This window comes from Asparagus officinalis, chromosome 9, assembly GCF_001876935.1.
Source record: "Asparagus officinalis chromosome 9, Aspof.V1, whole genome shotgun sequence".
In the NCBI taxonomy this organism is placed as follows: domain Eukaryota; kingdom Viridiplantae; phylum Streptophyta; class Magnoliopsida; order Asparagales; family Asparagaceae; genus Asparagus; species Asparagus officinalis.
This window is the reverse complement of record NC_033802.1, coordinates 18,513,137-18,534,342: the sequence shown is the minus strand read 5'-3', so window position 1 is coordinate 18,534,342 and position 21,206 is coordinate 18,513,137. Positions and strand designations below refer to the sequence as shown.

Genomic DNA, 21,206 nt, shown 5'->3' with positions numbered 1-21,206 from the left:
GGTTTGTTCGGTTCTAATTTCATTTTCAGAATGACTTAAACAGTAGACTTGCCAAATGCTAAATCAAATAGAATATATCGTGATGGGTAAGGGATCCCATGAATATTAAATAGTAGTATTTCAGGGGTTGCCGACTTAATTTGGAAAAACAAGAGGGGAAAAAAGTAACAAAATCATCATCCATGAAAACATATATACCAGAAAACAAATTAAGGATTATTATCAAAGCACAAACTCAGAAATCATAAGAGAATAGGAGTGCATAAATGAACAGGAAACTGATAGGTCGATATATCAACTTACTAGCTGCTGTATCCAAGGAAATAAATCAAAATTAAAGAATAATCGCAGTCAGAAGCTTGAAGAAGAGCAAAAGATAAAGTTTATACCTTGGTCTCGGCGACAGCGACGGCGACGGGTGCGAGTGTTCTCCCCAAAGCCGGAGACAGATTCTGAGCCTGAGGAGATGTTTCGGCCTCGGCCATGAAGACTGCGGAAGTGAGGAATAGGAAGAGGAAGTGAGAGAGGTGGACCGTGGAACTGAGGACTGAGGAGTGAGAGAGAGAGAGAGAGAGAGAGAGAGAGAGAGAGAGAGGAACTGAGGAGGCGGCTGGGAAAGGTGGAAGGGAAGTTTAGGTGTTTAGGATTTGAGAGTCTGAGACTTTGTCTTTGGGGACGGGTCGGGTTTGAGCAAAATGGGTATTTAGATCATGGGGTATTCGGTCGGTTCGGGTCGGTTCGGGTTGAAAAGTTTTCAACCCGACCCGAACCATCCTACTCTTAAAACTGATTTTTTCGGGTCGGTTTGGTCAGTTTTTTCGGTTTGGACCGAACCATGCTCAGCCTTAGGTGAAACTCGACGCAGCATGTAGGACCTCTGAAGGCAATCCAAGTCTTGCAGGTGCCGGTGGTGATTATTTTAGAGGTTGCCGGGGATCAACGCATCACTGGCTCCTCAATAAGCAATTAGCTGCATAAAACTTCTCCCCTAACTCTTCTTACCAAATATTTAAAATAAAGGCTTATTATTAGTCCCTCAAATATTCAATAATTACAAATTAGTCCCTCAAATATTCAATAATTACAAATTAGTCCCTCAAATATTGTTCCTTGATGACTGAAATACTCCTCAATTTATGGTTCCCCCATAATCCCTCTTGTTGAGGAACATATTAGTTGAGGGGCATTTTGGTCATCGAGGACCAAATTGTAAGACTCCTACAAAGACTCTAATATCTGAAGGCGCCATAAATAAAGGGAAAAGTTCACAAAACCCCCTCAAATTTGAGGCTTTTTTTTTGAAGCCCTCTTCAACCTCTTCTCCTATTGAACTTTGGGGTGTCTTCCTAAAACCCCTTAAACTCTCAAAACCTTCAAGTGTTTTGATCGTGCAGCTCATTGATTTACCGACACCTTTACTTTAGGGAGCCATGTGGGAGTATTTGAAAGTTTAGCGGGGTCTGAGAAATCCCCAAAGTTCAGGGGGTCTTATGAAATTAATCCCAAGAAAACCATTGCAAACCTCAAAGCAGCAGAGGGCAAATAGGATTCGACCATGGCGACCTTCCCTTCTTTATATGCGCTCTCCCTAATTTTATACCCTCGCCATTACCACACGCTGATCAGATCCCCATCACGTGTCCATCCCAACCCTTATCACTATTTAACCTCTCCCCAACCCTAACAACCTCCTCTCCTTCATCCTCTTGAGCGGAGGAGGGGAAAAAAAAAGAAAAAAAAACACCTAATTTGAAAGAACCGAGGTCAAAAAGTTGGAATCTTTGATGGATTATCACTCGAACAATGGGCTGTTCGTGCGGCGATCGTTCGTTCGGCAGCGGAATCCAGCGGTTCGATGGGTTAGGGATTGGTGAGCCTGCGATTCTATGGGTTTTTATTTGGATTGGTTGATTTTTTTCGAGGGTTTGTGATCTTTTTGTGGGATGTGTTTTGGTTTTTAGGATTCCGCAGGAGGTTGCAGGGACTGGAAAGAGGGTTTATCTTTTGAAGTGGGTTAGAGGTGATTATTAGTTGAAGTCTTCATCTTGAACCGTGTTTACTATCATTTGGTAGAATTTGATGCTTTGATTGATCTTCTTTAATAAGTTGCAACTTTTTTTTATTTAAAATATAATAGTGCAGGGTTAATATGTGGAACATTTTACTACGAACAAATTCAATGTAGCTGGGGAAAGTAGTTGATGAGGAAGGAAAAGAACGAGAATATCAACTAGTGTTCATTGTTTCTCTTGATTAGTAAAAGATGAAGTTACATCCACCTTTATCCTATATTATCGAGGGAAGATAATTATTGTTCCTTAATTATAAGATGAATTCTTTTGAATCAAAGCGTTGTCAAGATTATTATGGAAAACCCCGGTAAGTTTCGTTTCTTTTAGGGTCTGTTTGGTACATTTCCCAAAAAAAAACATAAAACGGTGTTTGAAAACCATTTCTGGACATTTCAGAGGGTTCCCCCCATTTGATTTATTTGGTTTGTTTCACATAGAAATCATAGGCTGGAAAACAAGGATTTCTATTTCTTGGGTTTGTTTGAACATAAAAAAAATTAAGAAATATCATTTCAGCCACCGTTTCAATAGTTCTTTGAGCAATTAAATATTACCTTTTAATCCTAGCCGCCGTTTCAACAGTGCTTTGAGCAATTAAAAATTGCTTGAAGTGACATTTCTCACCCATTTCAGCCCATTTTGGTCTAAAATGGGTTTTCTACAAAAGCTGACGTGGCACCCCATTTCACCCCCTCATTTCTTTCAATCACACAGCGAACCAAATGCGGGGAATGGAAATGTCTTGAAATCAAAATCCTATGTGGCACTGTTGTCACTTGTCAGATTTCAAATCCTCCATTTCTCACTTTTTTTGAGCAAACAAACAGCCCCTTAGACAACTAGGCATGAAAACTTAGAATTCTTTAACTTAATAACATGAAATTTTATATCCAAAATGTGGTATTTCAAAGTAATGCTCGGAGAAACTTAACTTTACTGCGTACCTTTTCCCAAAAACTTTAAAATTTTGGATTTTAAGAGAAACTAAGTTTGGAAAGAGATTTTTTTTGGTTTCATATTCCCTTTTGCTTTTGTAATTACTTACGAGTCTGTTATATTAGTTCTCGTAAGAGTTGCTCGTTATTTTTTTCAAGTTATCTTGTGCCATTTGTTGCTTACCAAATAATGCAAACTCCAATGTGTTGTGTATAGAGGATATGTTAAAAGTTCTGAAAGAGAAGTTTAAGGAGCCTGAACCAGAGGAGCCAAAACCTGAACCAACTACTGAGATTCTCTTCCTCTGCAGCTATGAAGGTTGCAACAAAGCTTTCCCTAATGAAAGTCAATACAGGAAACATGCTCATATCCATGGTGAGAGGCAATATGCTTGCTCTTTTCCTGGCTGTGGAAAGGTAATTCATGCGTAATTATGGCTACCATTGCTTTGAATCCTAACATCTACTTGCGAGCCAAGTCAGTTTGAACAAACGATCAAAGGGAATAATAGGAGATGCAGCTTAACCTATTAGGCTTTCTGTTTAACATAATTTTAGTCTGAAACCTATAGATTGTGTTACAGACATGTACACTAATTCTTTCGTACTCTTTTATTATTGCTAGAGGACAAGGTCCATCTAATTGTTTTGCTAAATGAGAAAATGGGTCTATATATCAATTTCCAACTAAAGTATATTCCTGCTCAGAAATTTATAAAGAAATAAAATGTATAATTTACTTTTAACCGTACGTTCTTTTTGTACCTTTTGTCTTTTCTCTGTCATTTCCCCCCGCTATTATGTGTTTTCTTGTCAGACTGAATGAGTGTGTGAGTAGGGTGGCATTCGGCTAGGTCTTTGGACATGAGTCTTCATGTTTGCTTTCTTCTTCATTTGCACTTCCTTACAACCCCCCCTCCCCCCGCGCGCCCCGCCCCGTCTTACACATGATCTTTTATGTATCCTGTGTAAGACTTTCTATAACATAACCTGATGGGCGAGGTACTTGCTTGAACTTGGAATTTGGCAAATAATATAGTTTCCATGACACATTTCCTCACTTATTTTGTCACTTAATAATTACTTGTTATCACTTAGGATTAGGGTGAGCATTTGCTAATGGTTACCATACAAAGTGTTTGATGTTACATTCAATTTTACTTTGAGGTTGTCCTTTTCATCCATTGATCTCTAGCCTCTTCTGATGCTTTGCAGAAATTTTTAGATAGTTCTAAGTTGAAGAGGCATCAAGTTGTTCATACTGGAGAAAAGAATTTTATTTGTCCTCATGAAGGATGTGGCAAGGTGAATATCTTTCCCTGGTCTAGTGAAATATGAGATCTTGTCAGACATGTTTTTTTTTCTCGTGGACCCTTTTTTTCTTTTTTCTTTTTTGGGTATATATGTGTCAGGCATGTATTTCTTTTCATGGAACAATAATTTGTTTTGCAAACCAACATTTGATGTCACTTGCACAGACTTGAATGCAATTTCACATTTGTAACAAAAAGTGACTTTCACACTTTCAATTAACTTTCGGCTTGCCAAACACTCCTCAAGTTTCAGTTTAATGGAGACTATTCTTTAGCTCAAGATTGCTTCTGTCTTCACTTGTTAATATCTTCACTTGTTAGTAAACTTTGCTGTTTGTGTTTTCAAAACGGTAAATGATTCTTAAATGTTTTCCCTTTAAATAAGAATGGTGAACCCTTTTTACTTGCTCACTCTCTGCTTTTGCTAGTTCATATATTTGCTTATATTGTCTTTTGAAATGTCTATTCCTGCATATATGTTCAATTCTTTTGCACTGATATTGGTGCCACTAAATATCGTACTGTTTAGATTAGAAATCTTGCGTCTTGCAAATAATTGATTTTCTGCCTGTATGCTGTTATGCAGGCGTTCAATTTGGATTTTAACTTAAGGGCGCATATGAAAATTCATTCCCAAGAGCATTATCATGTTTGCCCTTACGCAGATTGTGGCAAAAGGTACACACAGGAGTGCAAACTAAAAAGTCACATCAAGATGCACCATGAAAAGGTAATACTACTCCTTAATAATGATTTTTGAAACTATTGCACAACCATATTTTATATCACTTGTTTTTGTAGTAATATATTATATTCTTGGAGGGAATCTATAAGCTATAAAACACATAGGTCTGTGATGAAGAACTACTTTCACTTTTTTTTTTTGCCCCTGAGAGTTGATTTAATTGGAGTTGGTGCATGCTATCTCACCTTTAGTTAAGATCTGATTTCAATGATTTGTTATTTTTTAGTTGATTTAGTGGTTTACCATTTAGTTTATTGCTATTTGGGTTTTTAGTTTTCGGTGAAATTTAATCACATATTAGTTTTGTCTAGTTAGTTTTTTCTCTTATCTTTAGATTTAGTAGTTTGGTGAAGTTGAATTAATCTTGTCAGTTGGAGTTTGCTAAAAATGAGCAGGTGCAATGCTTACATACCAGCTCTATTATGATAAATTAAATTATTTGACTAACTGGGGTTATTGTTGNTTCTAAGTGGAGAAGAAACTAGAGACAATAGGCTATTTCTAAATGAAACCTGTTCAAATTTGAGGACATTTGTTGAACTCTTTGCTATCTGAAGTTGAGGTGTTTTATATTGAGTTGCCAACATCTGGGCAAATATTGGATGGATGAATAAATTGAGAAAGTCTGTTTTCTTCAGATTATTCTGATGCTCTGCCTGATTCAAAATTTCAGTTCAGTGATAGTTGGGATGTTTTGCTTCCTCAAATCTTTGAAGAAATGGGTATATATGTGAAGTTGTTAATTATAATAATAAACTAAAGAAGTTGAGAAGAAGCAAGCTGGGAAACGTGGCGGAGAATTAAGAGTAATAAAATAAAACAGAGACCGAGTGGGAGAGGATCAGTATAAAAACCTCTTCCGAATTAAGGGTTACCAAAATACCCATACCCATAGCTAAAATAAGACTGTAAGGAGGTTAAAATATTAACAACTTGAAATGGACCAACTTACCTGTTTCCATGGGAACTAATTTGGCCTTTACTCAAGTTTTAGCTATTCCTATTTGCATTAATTTTCATTGATTGCATAAACTGGTTTTCGTTAAACCCAAGGTTTTAAATATCGGATATCGGGGAAATATCGGATGACCAAAATTCATATCGGATTGCGGATATCGGGGAAATATCGGGGATATGTGGTAAATATCAGAATGCCATAATGAATGTTTGCATACATAGTAGATATCGGGGAAATATCGGGGATATGTGGTAAATATCAGAATGCCATAATGAATGTTTGCATACATAGTAGAATGTATTAAAATGTAATCTCAACATATGTAATAAAATTTAAGCATAAAAAATATGAATAATATATGTTTAGGAATCAACCTTCTAAAACAAACAAAAGTGCAAAGCAACGTTGCAACATTCGATCTGCTTTTTTAGGGCAAAATATCATTTGATATAATGGGAAAATCTTGATATCTTGCCTAAAAATTCCAAACACGGTATATTATTTTGTAACAAGCTATATAAAAAGATATATTGATCCACATATCGGCTAGTATATCAGCCATATCGGGGATTTATCACTCCAAATAGCCAGAAAGCGGTAATGAATATTTAAAGACCATATCGGTTGCGGCAAACCCTGTAAAAGGATATATCGGGGGATATATCGGGCCATGAATATTTAAAGACCATATCGGTTGCGGCAAACCCTGTAAAAGGATATATCGGGGGATATATCGGGCCATGTCGGGGATATTTAAAACAATGCGGCAAACCCTGTAAAAGGATATATCGGGGGATATATCGGGCCATGTCGGGGATATTTAAAACAATGGTTAAACCCCTCTGCTTTGTCCGGATAAAAAGGCAAACCAAACCCGATACATATTGCTGTCCTTTTTTGGGCAATTCCTTAAAATATATCTAGAGTTATCAATCATGCAGGCTCCTTCAACTGTTAGTATTTCTGCAAGTACTCACATAGACAAATTTGCACACAGAAGTATTTTAAGATGTTCAGAACATAAGTTTATAAAGGCTTATAGTATAACTATTGTGCAACCTTTTTGATGAAAACATATTTACCTCAGAAGCATGGGATGTCCCCAAAAATCATCTTTTTCGTAATATTCTTCTTGCACATAATATTTTTTTAAACATCTGACAGATGATGTTTATGTACAATTCTATTATTTCAGAATCCGGCAGTGGAAGTGATGAAGCATACACCGCCAGCAGAGAAACCCCACAATATCGTGAAGGCCTCTCCTTCAGTAGTTTACAGTTCCCCTTCTTCTGATCGCCCTTATGTCTGTCCTTACGAAGGTTGTGGAAAGAACTACATTCACGAATACAAGTTGAACCTTCACTTGAAAAATCAACATCCCGGCCATAATACAGTAGAAGAAGCCAGTGATCAAGATGTCTATATTGCAAAAGGCGGTGTTGCCAAGAGTTCTAAAAGAAACAAGCCGAGTCTGCAGCACAAAATGCCACCAGCAAAACTAGCATATCAGAAAAGCTCTCCTTTGGCTTCTGCAAGTGTCAGTGTTAGCAAGCAGCAGCAGTGGCCACCAAGCAGAGATATATATGAAGAAGATAGTGAGGAAACCGAAGAAGAGAATGAGAATGTTGCAGGAGAGAGTTGGAGATATCGGGAGGTAAATGGTGATGATGAAGAAACTGAGGATGAGGACTGAGGCCCGGCATTGTAGAGGTAATTGATATTTGGTTTAGAAAGGAGAATTTTTTAGGATCAAAGTCGGGGAGGTATTGGGAGGTGAACCTTCAAGAAGAGGAAACTGAGTGTGAGGAATGAGCTCAGGTTTGTTTTATGTAAATTTGACTTCTGAGGGACAATAAGGTTGACGCAATGATAGGTAATGTTATCATTGTCTTTGATAATCTAACAAATTTCTTGTTTATAGAGTGGTTCTATTGGTATTTTCTGCTAGTAAGTTTCTTCTATCTCTTTAGTGCGCTTGCAGCTTACAGGATTAAAGCTTATAGGTTCACATGTTTAAAGAAACGCACCCTCTCAGCAACATCAGCTGTTACCACCTGAAGAAAGTTGGAATATTCCATATGTTCTCCTTTGAATGTTTGCTTTTCTAGGAAGTTTTATCAAAATTTTGGAGATGTCTGCCTCATTGACATTGTTATAAATCCAAGAAATTCCAAACTTAACCTTAAATCAAGGCGGAGATTATTTCAATTGTTTTGATCGATGCATATATTTGGATACATACCCAATTGTTTAACTTATACATCCCTGTCAATATCCATATATCTTTAATATATTATATGTGTCTGTAATGGTGTTCCCATTTTCGCTAAAGTGCAATTCATTGCTGTGACACTCCCATTTTAGTCCCACATGGATAAGTGTGAAGAAATGTTAATGGCTTAAATAGAGAAACCTAAGGCCCAAAACAACTAGTGCTAGCATTTTGACAGTGAACTTTAGTCAACATTAAGTTGCTCTCGGTGGGTCTAACGGCTTGCACGCGCCAACGGGCCCATGGGTCCGGAGCGTGACAAATGGTATCAAAGCAGTTTCTAGCTGGAAGTGTGGAGCTAAGTGCTACACCGTATGGATACGGTGTGAGCCACCTCTAGAGCCCGTAGAAGCCACATCTAGAGTCCACATCGCATGACAACGACACTGGGATGTCTCAATTATCATGTCGTGACGACGATGACATCGTCTTTGTAAGGTGGGGTGATTGTGACACCCGCACTTTAGTCTCATATGGACTAGTGCGAAGAAATGTTAGTGGCTTAAATAGAGAAGTCCAAGACCACTTGTTCAACGCCTCGTCACGTGGACTATTGTCGAAGACGACTCGTCCGAGTTCACTCGACCACTTGTTCAATGCCTCACGAGGATGACTCGATGGCCGTTACTTCTAGGCGAAGCTAAAGGACTGTTTTCGCATCAGATCTCTCTCTCTCTCTCTGACAACGTGTCGGCATCGCATTTAATGCATGGCAGACGCATCATGCCTCTAGCCTCGATAGTCTTCATGACTCATTGGACCACATGGACCCCCACTCTGCCACTGCTCACTTCTCACTTAATGTTGAAGTGATCCGTCCCCCAATTACCAGCCAACGCCTGTAAAGCAAATGCTGACGCAGTTGCCAACCCACACTTTGCCACTATCTTCCTGCAGTCGGCCGAAGTGACAAATCTACCATTATACCATAGGTATAAATACAACTACTATTCTGTTTGTACAGAGGACTGAAAATCTGATCCCTGATTTTCTGGATTCTGATCCAAAGTCTCTAAAATTATAAATCATACTGCACACACAAGAACTCACACAGTTCTTATTTACCAAATTCAAGTTTTTTAGCTAACTTGATCGTCAGAGGTACAACCGGGGAACCAAACCCCGTCCTCTCACGAAGTTCTGTATGTGTAGATTTTTCAGATTCCCAACTCAAGAACCAGATATAAAGTCGGGAAAGAAAACGATCTCTCATCAATTCTTAACAAACTCATCCAAACACAGACACATATTGACTGTATAATCACTAGTACATCAACAATGCCCAAATCAGTATATATTTAGTATTTGTATTTGTGTCCGGTTGTTGCATATACATGCAGATACTGTATCCGTCTTCCATTCGTGACGCTCACCCTCTCACAAGTACACAGAAAGAAATGATAATAATAACATTACTAATTCATTCATGAAGATCACGTGATACCAGTTACTGAAGTAGCCTGGATCATCGAAAATTCAAGTACATGCCAGTCCTAGTAAGCTACATCTTTACAAAATTGCCCTAGAGCTTAAGTTCTTTGTACAACAAGCTCCCTGAAGCAGGCTAAAAAAGCCAATCAGGAACGAGGAAAAACTGTAACCAAGGGCTTGCGAATAGAAACAAAATATTAGCAGCTACTTATATACAAACTGTACACCAGTTGCAATTGATCATGGTCTTCCCTTAGCAAGAGTACAAACACGTTCAGCCTCCTTATCTTCGCAAGGAGAGAGTGATCTTTCTTTTTCTTGGGTATCTGAAGCATTGTCCTTGTGATCGATATGGGCATTTGGCGTTTTGTCTTCTTTTATCGGTAAATTGGTTTCTTTGAGGCTTTTGTCAGTAGGGAGTCCATTGGCTATAGCTTGATACAAGAGAGAATCGGGAGGACCTTGTTCCCTAGGAGCGGCCTCCTTCATTTCGCAAGTGTTTGAGGTTCCAACTGTTCTTACTGCTTTATTGCAAGATTCTACATTGCTGCAACGAGTTATTTCACTATCACATTCTAAATGTTCTCTAACAGTTTCAGAATAACGCTCTGCACTGTTGACACGAGTACTTTCATCTAACTCAGCACAATCTTGCGCTTTATCTTCGCTCTCCAATGAATCATTTTCCTTTGTTACAGTACCTGAAAAAGGTCTAGATGTCAGGAAGGAACGTATTTCTTGTAAATGTTAATCAAACGGAAGTGGATTTGGTGACAATAAACAAGGTTGAAGAAAGTTATCTATAGAAAGAGAGGTATATAGACAATAATCAGAACCTGAGGAATTTATTGAATTTACCTTCGCGCAAAGTTTTCTGGAGCAGTACTGTTCCAGGAAATGACAAAAGGCTTATTTTATTAAGCCGTCTCTTTTCACTGTCTTCAATAGGTTGGAAACCGAAACCTGATACCCAAGTATCAGCTAAATCCGGAATTGCCGATAAAACTAGCATTTCAACCTTGAGAGATTTTAGCATCTATATTGAAAACAAAGGTAAGAAGATCAGTTCATGTGAATATAACAACATCAAAAAGTGCTGCTACAATAAGCATGTCAACCATGAGAGTTTCCAACAGAAACCTCCAAATACGAAGTTAAACAGTTAGGTCTACACACATACATTGGAATCTAGTTAACTAAAATAAGGTACAATCCAATAAGATAATCGGGGAAGAGGAACAAAAGCATATATTACTAAGCATCAACACAGGCACCTTTTACAAAACAGCAACAGCAACAAGAGATGGGATCAGCTGCATGAATCCTATCCTTCCATGAAGGGATATCTTCTTCACAAACCTAACCACTACCATATCCTTTCTAATTTTTTTCCAACCAAGTTATTTTCAGCCTAACTCTAGTCCTCTTTTATCCATTAACTTTAATCTTATCACTTCTTCTAATTTGTACATTAGGTGGCTTCTATTGCACATGACCAAACCAGCTCAATCCATCGTCACACAGCATTTAGGAGTACATTTATTTGTTGTTTTACTTCGTAGTGTATATCCACACATTCATCATGATATTCTCATTTCTTCTCTAGTCATTTTTGCACATGACATTCTGATCCATAAAGTATTGCTAGTGTTATGTATGTCCCATTTAGTTTTCTATTAAATTTTATAGGCATTCCACGATCACTGCAGAAGCACTTCTACACTAGAAATGTATCATTCTACCCCACTCCTCACATATAACTCTTTCCATTAATCAATGAATACTAGATTGGCCACACATACTTACAGCCCCTCATAGAAATGTATCTTTCCCATCCAGTCCCCAATATTTTAAACCTTTTCAATGATCAATAAATACTAAATTAGCCAAACATGCACACAAACCCCTGTAGAAATGTATACTAGATTGGGCGAATGAGTGTGCACATAACATACACACGCACACACACAAAAAGAACACACAATATGAAAAATAAAATGGAAGTAAAAAGAGTAAAAATAGGAAGTAGTTTCTTTTTAAGTGGTGAAACAGAACATGAGCTTTACTTTTATCAAGCACCACAAGAGAATGTATCCCGAAAAATTCATTTCTTTGAGTAGTATCCAATAAATGCATATCTCAAGATAAATTCATCTATTTATATTGCATATTAAGAGAAGCTCCCCGTTCGGTTTGTGTGAGCCACACTTCAGAATGCCAAAAATGCCCTCAATCTTGGGAAAAATCTAACAAATCGTTCATTCCCTAGACAATTCGGCTCCGTCACTCCACATTCTCTGTCATGAATGCATCGCGTGCATTGAGATGCTTAAAGTTAAAACTAAGCTAAGTCATCAACCTTTAGACGACTACTGTTTAATCAATGTCTTCTTAACTGCGATGAATGTCGATTTTGATGCCTCTTTTACAATAATAAACACATCAAACAGATGCACGTGAAGCTATGAGGAGTGCTCAATAGATGAAATTTTAAATATAATACTAACAAGGTTCAACTAGAACCAAAAGTAAATTAAGGATATAATTACTCTCACCTCTTCAATTGCACTCATAAGGCGCCTGCACATTCCTTGGTGTCGATGTTCAGTACCAGTTGCAATGAGAGGCATTTCTGCCACTGTGACACCATGTACCCTGCACACACAAGAAGGGCAAGATGGTAATTAGCATGAACTTCATGGACATTGTGGATTGCTAAATTATTACCGCTAAACTATTCTGAATATTTGCATAATATCAATACAAAATTATTTAGGGTATGTGCACGGCATAGATTTTCAAGGGTATAAACATGGAAGTCAAGAAGCAAGTCAGTTACTGGACACGATAGGATTGTGTAAATGGAGCAATGAGGCAAGGGCGGATCTGCTATCTACCTGGGGTGCAGTTGCACCCTAAATATGTATAACTTTGCATGTAAAGTCATGCAACTTCTACATCCACGAATTTTTAAAGTTGCACCCCAAGGCCCAAACTATCTAAAAACACTAAAGATATTAGCAACAATTTGAATTTGCCCATTGGAAAATAGTAAGCCTATCTAAATTTCCAACAATAAAGTGTACTAAGTACATTCCCATTAGATACTATAGTTTTATGATATTATATTTTTATTTTTAGGCAAATAGACGGGGAATTTTTCTGGATCCGCCACTGAATGAGTACTATAGGTAGGCTTACGAGAGATTAGATGGACAATTAATAAGAAAATAGGTTTATAATAAGCTTCATCTACTAGAGAGAATATGCAAATATTCACCTGCTAAAAGAGCATTTTAAATTTAGGGGTTAAAGCCCCTTTGCGCTGTCAATCTTTGATATGGTTATTTGCTTTACTTTGTGACATAGCATTAAACTTTTCCTTTCATACATCTGTTTAAAATTATCTACTGTGGAGTGATGTTTTTGAAGTCCAAAGCGAATATAGAAGTAACCTTGTTTCATTCACATGTTTGTTTTCTTTAATTCCCTATTTTCTATCATTATGATACCAGGATTGCAGGATTTGCATTAATTTCTGCCTCAAATTATCAATACATAGACTATGATCATGGTATGATTTGGGTACAAACTGAAACTTTCTTTCTGAAGCTTACAGATCCCCTCATTTTAGAGGTCGTTCACTTGCATTGGAACTTTAAAGGTCATCCACTCTCTAAGCCTCTACAGACACTGCAATTACTTAGTTTGAACTTAGAGATGCAGTGCTAAACTTAATGAGAGAAAAACATACAAAACTTTTGAAACTTTGCATAATACAGCTAATAGTCATACAAAATAAGCAATACCTGATAATAGTCATGTCGTATTTCATTTTTGTATAAAATAATGACGTTTATAACTTTTTACTTGCTTTTTGATAATAAGCAGTACCTGATGGATGCTACAGAGATAAGCTCATCTCCCTTCTCCAAGACAACTGTGTAAAATCCTTGATAGTTCAAGCGTGTAAAGTTCAATCTGCAGTTCAAATTTGCATTGCAAGCCACCCATCAGATAGGCAGTTCAGTGAAAAAGATAACTTACATTAATAACATGCTAAGTGGGGGAAAACCATTTAAGCATAAAATTAGTTCATGTTCACAGCTGAAGTGCTTCAAAGGGTTAAGCTGATGTATTATGGGCTAATAATGTATATCAAATGATTTAAAACTTAAAAGACTCCCCTTTGGTTTACTACATTAGAAAAGAATTTGAGTTGATGGTTTTCAGCGGAAAAAAGATAGAATCTTAAATAAAAAAGGAGAAAGGATAGAATCTTAAAAGAGGAAAAATGATAGAATCTTAAACAAAAATAATAAAGTAAAACAGCAAAACAGAATCTCACCCCCAATTGTACAAGATATGTGGAATCATGTTTATGCCTGTCCTTGGGTCGATCATTGGCATAAAACATTCCTCCATAATAGTCAGAGCAACTGCTAATTTTGCATGACACTCTGCCATAAGTGCAATCTTTTGTGCAGAGTGAATCTTTTGATCGTCATGGTTGCATTTCAAGATTGTGCGATAGAATCCATCTCCAATACAAATCATCTCTCCAATGCGAGATTGCAAACCCATATAAACCTAATATCAACAAAAGGCAGACAACCAAGATATATTATATGAAAAGAAAGAATACTATTGCTAATAATGATGATACTCGTTAGAAGTAGGAACATCAATCACTTTTCAAGCATACTAGTACACAGAAAAAAAGATGATATTGCACATATGTGGGAACAAATGCAATATAACAATTTTTTAAGCAGGCTGACAACATAATATTATACAAATTATTCAAAAGCTGAAATTTTCTTCCATTAACCATCACGTTTGACCACTTTTCCCAAAATAGCACATTCTTCCTGGAGAACATACAGCAATATAATTATAAAAATGCCTTTCAAACCCTGTGGAGAAATCAGGAGCTAATAGAAAGTATTCATGTGCCTATGCTAGTTTCTTAAAACTAGAAGTGTCAGAATTTTGCGTTTCCCCGATAGGTTAGCCTTTAATTTTACTCAGTTGACAACTCCGTATTTGGTTTTATGTCTGAAATATTTCCAAGCAAGCATCTAACATGAATAAGACAAACAAATGCTTTTAATTCAATAAAGGAAGCTTCAGGAGGGAAGGAGGATAGAAAATTACTCTTTTTTTTCGCAGACAGGCCCCGTGAGAGTAAAATGGGCAACGATTAGTCAAGTAAGGCGGTGTATGTGTTAATAAAATGATTTAGGGTCAATAAGTTGAGAACCCTCCTCATATAGGCAATCAACCCAATATGTAAACATGTTAACAAGCTGAAGAAAAACATACCTCCTGACAAATTTCTCCACAGAACCATGAATCTGATCCTACTTCCTCTTCAGATAAATCCTTCCCCTTTCGGCATGTCTGGTGATCTGCAATGACACAATAAAATAACTGGAGGTGCTATTCAAGAGGAAAAAGAGGTGTTATATGAAAAACAAGGGTAAATCATGTATCTGAAGAGATGCTAATTACATCTTCGAAGACATAAAAGAGCATGAAAAGTTGTTATTTAGTGCTTGTTTAACATGTGCTCACAAAAGCTATCTAGTAACAAGTTAAGTGAGGGGTTAATAAGGATTAACCGGTTTTTAGTTTGCCAAAAATGCAAGAAGTCTATCTGAATCCGCCAAATGTGGAAATGACAAAAGGATTAGGATACCTCATTGGAACAGGTTAAATAAATTTAACCCCTCAAAATAAAGGGTTTAGTAATATGACCTTTTAGATGGATTCGTGAATAACATCTATTTATATATGATGTTAGGATAACCCGTCCTTTCCTCAAACTATGGACTGCACATAACTGGTAAGCTAGTAAGCTCATGCACGTCCAGTTCTATATATATTTAGTGAAGGAGACAAAGTTGACATCTTGCAATAAAACAAATCCGGGAGCAAAATAGATTACACTTATGTTCACACTGTAAGCATGAGAAGGCAACCGAAGAAGTTGAAGGCTCCATAACGGTGATAACGTCACGACAAATAGGGCAAACACAATGAGGGCAATACCAGCTTCCTTCTGGAAGGTCCTGGAGAAAACAGAAGGTTTAGCTTAAAATACATAAAAGTTAACAACTAACATCATCTAAGAGTACAATATGAGATTGGAATTCAATGCATATTAGGGTTAACAATTGACAAACTATATATTTGCATAGATATCACAGATGAAGCGAGACAGTTGCTAAATGACAAAAGATGAAAAACATGTATTCTTAAATTGAGCTATCTATATATCTCGAATGGTTCATGGAAGAAGAAACAAGATATAACCTCCAAGTTTATTAACTTTAATGGTTGGGTGAATGACAAGAAAGATGAACCTATCCTGTTCAAATCTAAAGTCTCCAAATGATGTAGAAGGTTTTGCACTAGCCCTATCTGGACTAATTTGTTTAATTTGAAATTACAGTGTTATCTCCAGCAGAGCTTTCTATTTCAGTGTCAACATTAAAGAAATGAACTATTGTTGGAAAGTTCTTGACAAGAGCTAGAATATATTCACTGGATATAAGCCTATATATCGTGAAATCTCACTAAGAAGAGGGTCAAATCCATGTCTTTTTTTCCTTTGCAATTTTTGCGACTTGTTATTACTAATTAGGATCCCCAATCTTTCATTTTTTAAACGAGATTTGGCAAGTCAGTTATTTGTTTGCTCTTTTAGAAATCGCTTAAGTGTATTCTGCTATTTCAGTCAAAATTTGCTCCAGGCTTGTATAAGGACATAGACAGCTTTCGGGAGACTTGATTATAAATTAAAATTTACATAGCTTTTTCTTGTATGTGGACTTAAATTGCATTGTAAATTACAGCCTTTAAATGGATTCCAAATGGCCTCTCACAATTGGAAACTCCAGTTTCAATCATTTTTTACATTTTTCATTTGACAACATTGTCACTGCACCAAATATTAAAAGGGATGTCATCTTGAAGTCTGTTGTTGTATCAAAATTCCAAATTTGCAACCTTCCAAATTAGGAGACCTAAATTGGCTAAAGTCAAAAAATATCATGCACATAAGAAATTACAAAATTAGAAAACCCCATTCAGATGTATGTTGTCTAGAGATCTCGAGAAATAAAAGTTAATGATTGGAGCAACCTCCAAAGAAATATCCTTCTGCTTTTGAAGTCAAAAGTTCAAGAGCTATTCCCTCGGTAACATCGGTAACATCTACAGAAGAGGAGCCAATTTGAACTTCTTAAGCATGCAACTCTACTGATAAACTAACTACAACACATAATTATCATATGATATCTTCTTAAGTAGTCCCACATTTTGTACTCTAATACGCATGAGTTCATCATACCCCTGGTGGCATCAAGATTATCGTATCTCACAGTAATTAGATAATTAGTGGACAAATATGACATATCAAGACAACATTAGCCCACATTATACAATATACCTTCAGTGAAAAAAATGCTAGGTACTTCCAAGACATACTTGTTATAGTGAATAATGATTTATTACAGACCTCTGAGGGCAAGCAATCTCGATGATAAGAAGACGGACACCCATCACAGCATACTAATTCACCACCATCTCCACACCGTGTGCAGACATCATCATTTTGATCCCTCTCCTCAACTCCCAACAGCGGCATAGAACCTTTTCTTGCCTTGTACTCAGCAGACCAAGCCTCAATCTCACATAGAGTGTATGTCTTCATTGAATCCAAGAAAAGATTAAAAGATGGTTTGTGCATCTCAAAGCCAGCATGAAACTTAAAATCAGAGACACAAAAAATCTTGTCGCAGCACAGGCATAGAATTCCATTTCTCCTGATCAGGCCCTTTTTCACTGCAGCATTATCCAGTGAATTACGGTATTCAATGGTATCATTTAAAGAAATAACTTTTCTCTCAATCAACCAGCATAATATAGTTCTTGATTCCAGGGCTACTTGATTTCCACCGTCTTCAGTAGTTTGTAAAGAATAATTAGAGCCTCTTGTACGGCTTTTACGCTTTCGATAACATCTAGACCAGCCTGATTTGGCAGCGGAATTAATTTCATCACCATCATATTTATTTGCTAGAGGCTCGCCATTGACGAGACCCACATCTACAATGGGGTTATTCTCACAATTAGATATAGATTGAATCACTCTATCATTTAATACACGTGCTGCTACATTTTCTTGTTCTGTATCAAATTTCAACATGGTAACTCCGGATTCATCCTTTAGTGGTGTAGGCGGAGTGTCCTTCACCTTTCTATTTCTTCTGGCTGCTGTGGTTTCTGACTTTGCTGGCCTCTTGCGTTTCTTCTTCAATGAAACAGCTTCTGTTACATCATATTTGCCACTTTGTACTTTGAGAGAATCTTCGAGATTTGATGACCTCAATTTGATATTCTCTTTGTGAGGAGCTGAAAATTCTATATAGGCGACCCTATCGTGAACAAAGGCCTCTACGTAGTTTTTGCCTGATAGTTTTGCTTCCATTGCTTCAATTTCTGATATTTTCTTAGACTTCTTCTGTCTGCGACTTTTAGGTTTTTTTGAGCTACTTGCCACATTATCATCTAAACTGCGATATTCATGAGAACCTGAATGATACTCTTCATGTTGCAGAGAAAAATTCATGTTGTTTGTGAGGTTCCTGCTATCTATACTGTAAATAAAAAAGGTTCCTGCAAGGCTCGGTTGATAGAGAAAAGGTTGCGTCACTTGTGGCATATTAACTTCTTCTGTGCCATCTGCAGTATTAAAGCACAGGGTTTCCTGCAGGGGATAAAGATACAGTACTTGTTCTTCTTGCTGAGAATGCACAGGTGTCTGGTTCAGTACAAATGACGTAGAAGTATCTCCCGATAAAATTGTGTTCAGCTGAATCTCTTGTTTTGACTCCTCTTGCCGAAGTTCGTTGTTAGAGTATTTTGGTTTGGCTTCAGGAGTTAAACAGCACCCAGTCTTGTCAATTTCTTCAAAATTAAGAACTTTTCTGACATTGTTGCCCCTTATAATAGTAGAATCCTGAGAAAGCCCTCCTTCATCAATTTTCATATATTTACATGGTTGAATTCCTGAAGGAATTTCATTGGGATTAGAAGCAGCCATATTATCCTGAATTGTGCAATCTATGAATTTGTTTGAACAAGACACTTCTGTATCTCTAAGAGCATAAGATTGTGATTTATTTGAAAATCCGCTCTTAGATGCTTGATTTCTTTTTTTAGTAGCTGAAGCCTTGCCTTTAATATGCTCTGAGTTTCTAGTACAAGAAAATCCTTGTCCAATATGCCTCGCTAAGCTCTTCAGGCTTCTGCAGTGTACATATGCATCACCGGGAGCTTGTTTATTGCAATATTCAGAAACCTCATATTTGCCGTCAGTTACCAAAAATGGTGCACCCTTTGTATTCATGATGATGTTCTCACTTCCATTAATAATTGATACCGAACTGTTTACTGCCCTCAAAGCCTTTCCTCTTCTAAGAAATGTTATTTTCCTGTCCATGCATACAACAGCTACGAAGGGATCAAGAAGCTGCCATCGAAGGAGATGAGACAACTTGAGAGTTTCTTTTTCTAAGAAGTCGAGAGTATTCATCATGTCAACATACAACTCGTCGATATTAAACCATTTTCTTCCGATTTCATCATATCTGGAGTCCGGTGCCTTTGCATAAAGACCCTTGCCACACATCACCCAGGCTTTCGAGATAGAGTACACACGATCACCACCAGGTGATGTGTATATGAAATCAACATTATCAGAGATTTTCCTTTTGTGCGTCTTGATTTTCCATCCAACATCAGTAAGAAGATTGTATGCATTTGATCGTAAGCGACCAGAATCCATCTTTCCGTGATATTTCAAATCTTTGGCTCTTTGATTGACTAGTGATCTTCGTATTTCTTCAAGATTTGGCAAGGGGTCAGTTTGAGTATCAATTTTAATTGGTACACTAGCCAAGTGGAGACTAGATACTATGCTATGACCGAGAGTTTCAACTATACGACAGGGCACTTGTCGGCAAACACCTGAAGAATTGCCCGTCATATCCTCCGCACTTACAGCATTACCCTCCAATTCATCTGTATCTTTCAAAGCCTCAGATAACACAGAGTTGCTGTGTTTATCATCACAATTGGTTTGGTAGAGAATCTCCATGGAAATTTGGTGTTCAACTTTCGAGCCCTCCACTTCATCCTTCTCCAAAAGAGCCACCTCTTTTCCAAACAACATTCTCATTCTCTCCTCCTCACTGACTACTTTTCCATCTTCCAGATTTTCTCCAGCTGTTTTCCCCAGAAACATTTTGTTAAATCTATCACTAGGTGACCCGAATTTGGACTCGACGGGCCCTTGATTCTGAAACATTTTTTGCTCTCACGCTTGCATGCGACCACGAAAGAAAAAAGAAGAAAAAAGCCGTATCTTTTAATGAAATTAAGAAAAAAAGACCAGTTCTTTAAACTCCTGAAACATCAAAAACTCAGGAAGGGCTAGCAACATGGCATCTAAATCAGAAGCAAATGTAGCATCATTTTCTCTTAGAAATCAAACAAACTCAAAATAGCTACAACATCTAATGATAAATGAAAAAGACCCAATTCTTCAAATTCCTAAGACATCCACCCCACCTAGAGAAATTTGGATCAAAGCATGACTGCCATCAGAACAACTCTTGGAAAATACCCAGTGCCTTAAACCCTAGAAAAAGCCAAAAATGCCAGGCAAAAACAAGAAATTCATGAAAGCCATAACAGTGCAACAGTAAGCTTGAAGATTAGAGAAACTCAGCTGGATAAAACCTGGGTCTTGATATCTCATCTCATCTCATCTTCTTCACTGAAGCATTCCCTTCTTTCTCTCTCTACAATCTCTCTCTCTCTCTCTCTAGCCCCTTTCAACTTGCCAAATAATGGTGGCAGCAGGAGAGAGAACGCACACTGAGAACGCTGACACGTTGCAAGCAGCTGCCTTTATGGCACTGCACGCGCCCAGAGACAATGGCGGATCTTTTGATGAGAAAGAGACAAGTATTATACAGTGAGGGGGAGAGAGAAGGCAGAATTTTGTGGGTTTTTAATCCTCTCAATTGTTTTTTTGGTTGGTTGTGATAGTGAAGTCTCCTCAGTCCACAGAGATGAGAGACCCAAGCATCAGAAGGAAAAAAAAAAGGAATCCATGGGAGTTTGTGATTTGGGCTTTTCTACTGGATTCAGTACTAGCTTTGGAAATTTTGGTGTGTGGGGAATTAAGCTCGATTATAGTTGTTAATGAATGAGCAGATCGTATTATTAGTTTCCAAGTTAATTAACATTGTAAGTAACAATGACGAAATCGAGTGCATAATCATCTTTTGCATGAATAAAACCACCACCCGAATTTTGCACCTTTTCGTGCTCCGAACTCATCAATTGTGCTCCGTCGAAATAATGATGTCTGCACACGGTGTAAAACTATTCGGGTTTTG

The 21,206-nt window shown here is 37.3% G+C and overlaps 2 protein-coding genes across 3 annotated transcripts; one reads left to right on the top strand and one right to left on the bottom strand.

Annotated features, from left to right (window-relative positions):
* On the top strand, window positions 1,467–7,973 carry LOC109824024 (uncharacterized zinc finger protein At4g06634-like). The gene is made up of 6 exons (XM_020390532.1): window positions 1,467–1,870; window positions 1,962–2,020; window positions 3,225–3,424; window positions 4,223–4,312; window positions 4,907–5,050; window positions 7,219–7,973. Exons 1-6 carry the CDS (start codon window positions 1,785–1,787, stop codon window positions 7,717–7,719), a joined length of 1,080 nt encoding a protein of 359 aa, XP_020246121.1. The 5' UTR covers window positions 1,467–1,784; the 3' UTR covers window positions 7,720–7,973.
* LOC109824734 lies at window positions 9,683–20,886 on the bottom strand. 2 transcript variants are annotated; one of them, XM_020391381.1, is made up of 8 exons: window positions 17,186–20,886; window positions 15,680–15,803; window positions 15,055–15,140; window positions 14,078–14,319; window positions 13,624–13,710; window positions 12,285–12,384; window positions 10,588–10,765; window positions 9,683–10,430 (listed from the first exon to the last, which is right to left on the bottom strand). In XM_020391381.1, exons 1-8 carry the CDS (start codon window positions 20,105–20,107, stop codon window positions 9,970–9,972), a joined length of 4,200 nt encoding a protein of 1,399 aa, XP_020246970.1. In that variant the 5' UTR covers window positions 20,108–20,886; the 3' UTR covers window positions 9,683–9,969. The 2 variants fall into 2 exon arrangements, with proteins under 2 accessions (XP_020246970.1, XP_020246971.1); XM_020391382.1 differs by having other exon boundaries at window positions 17,255–20,885.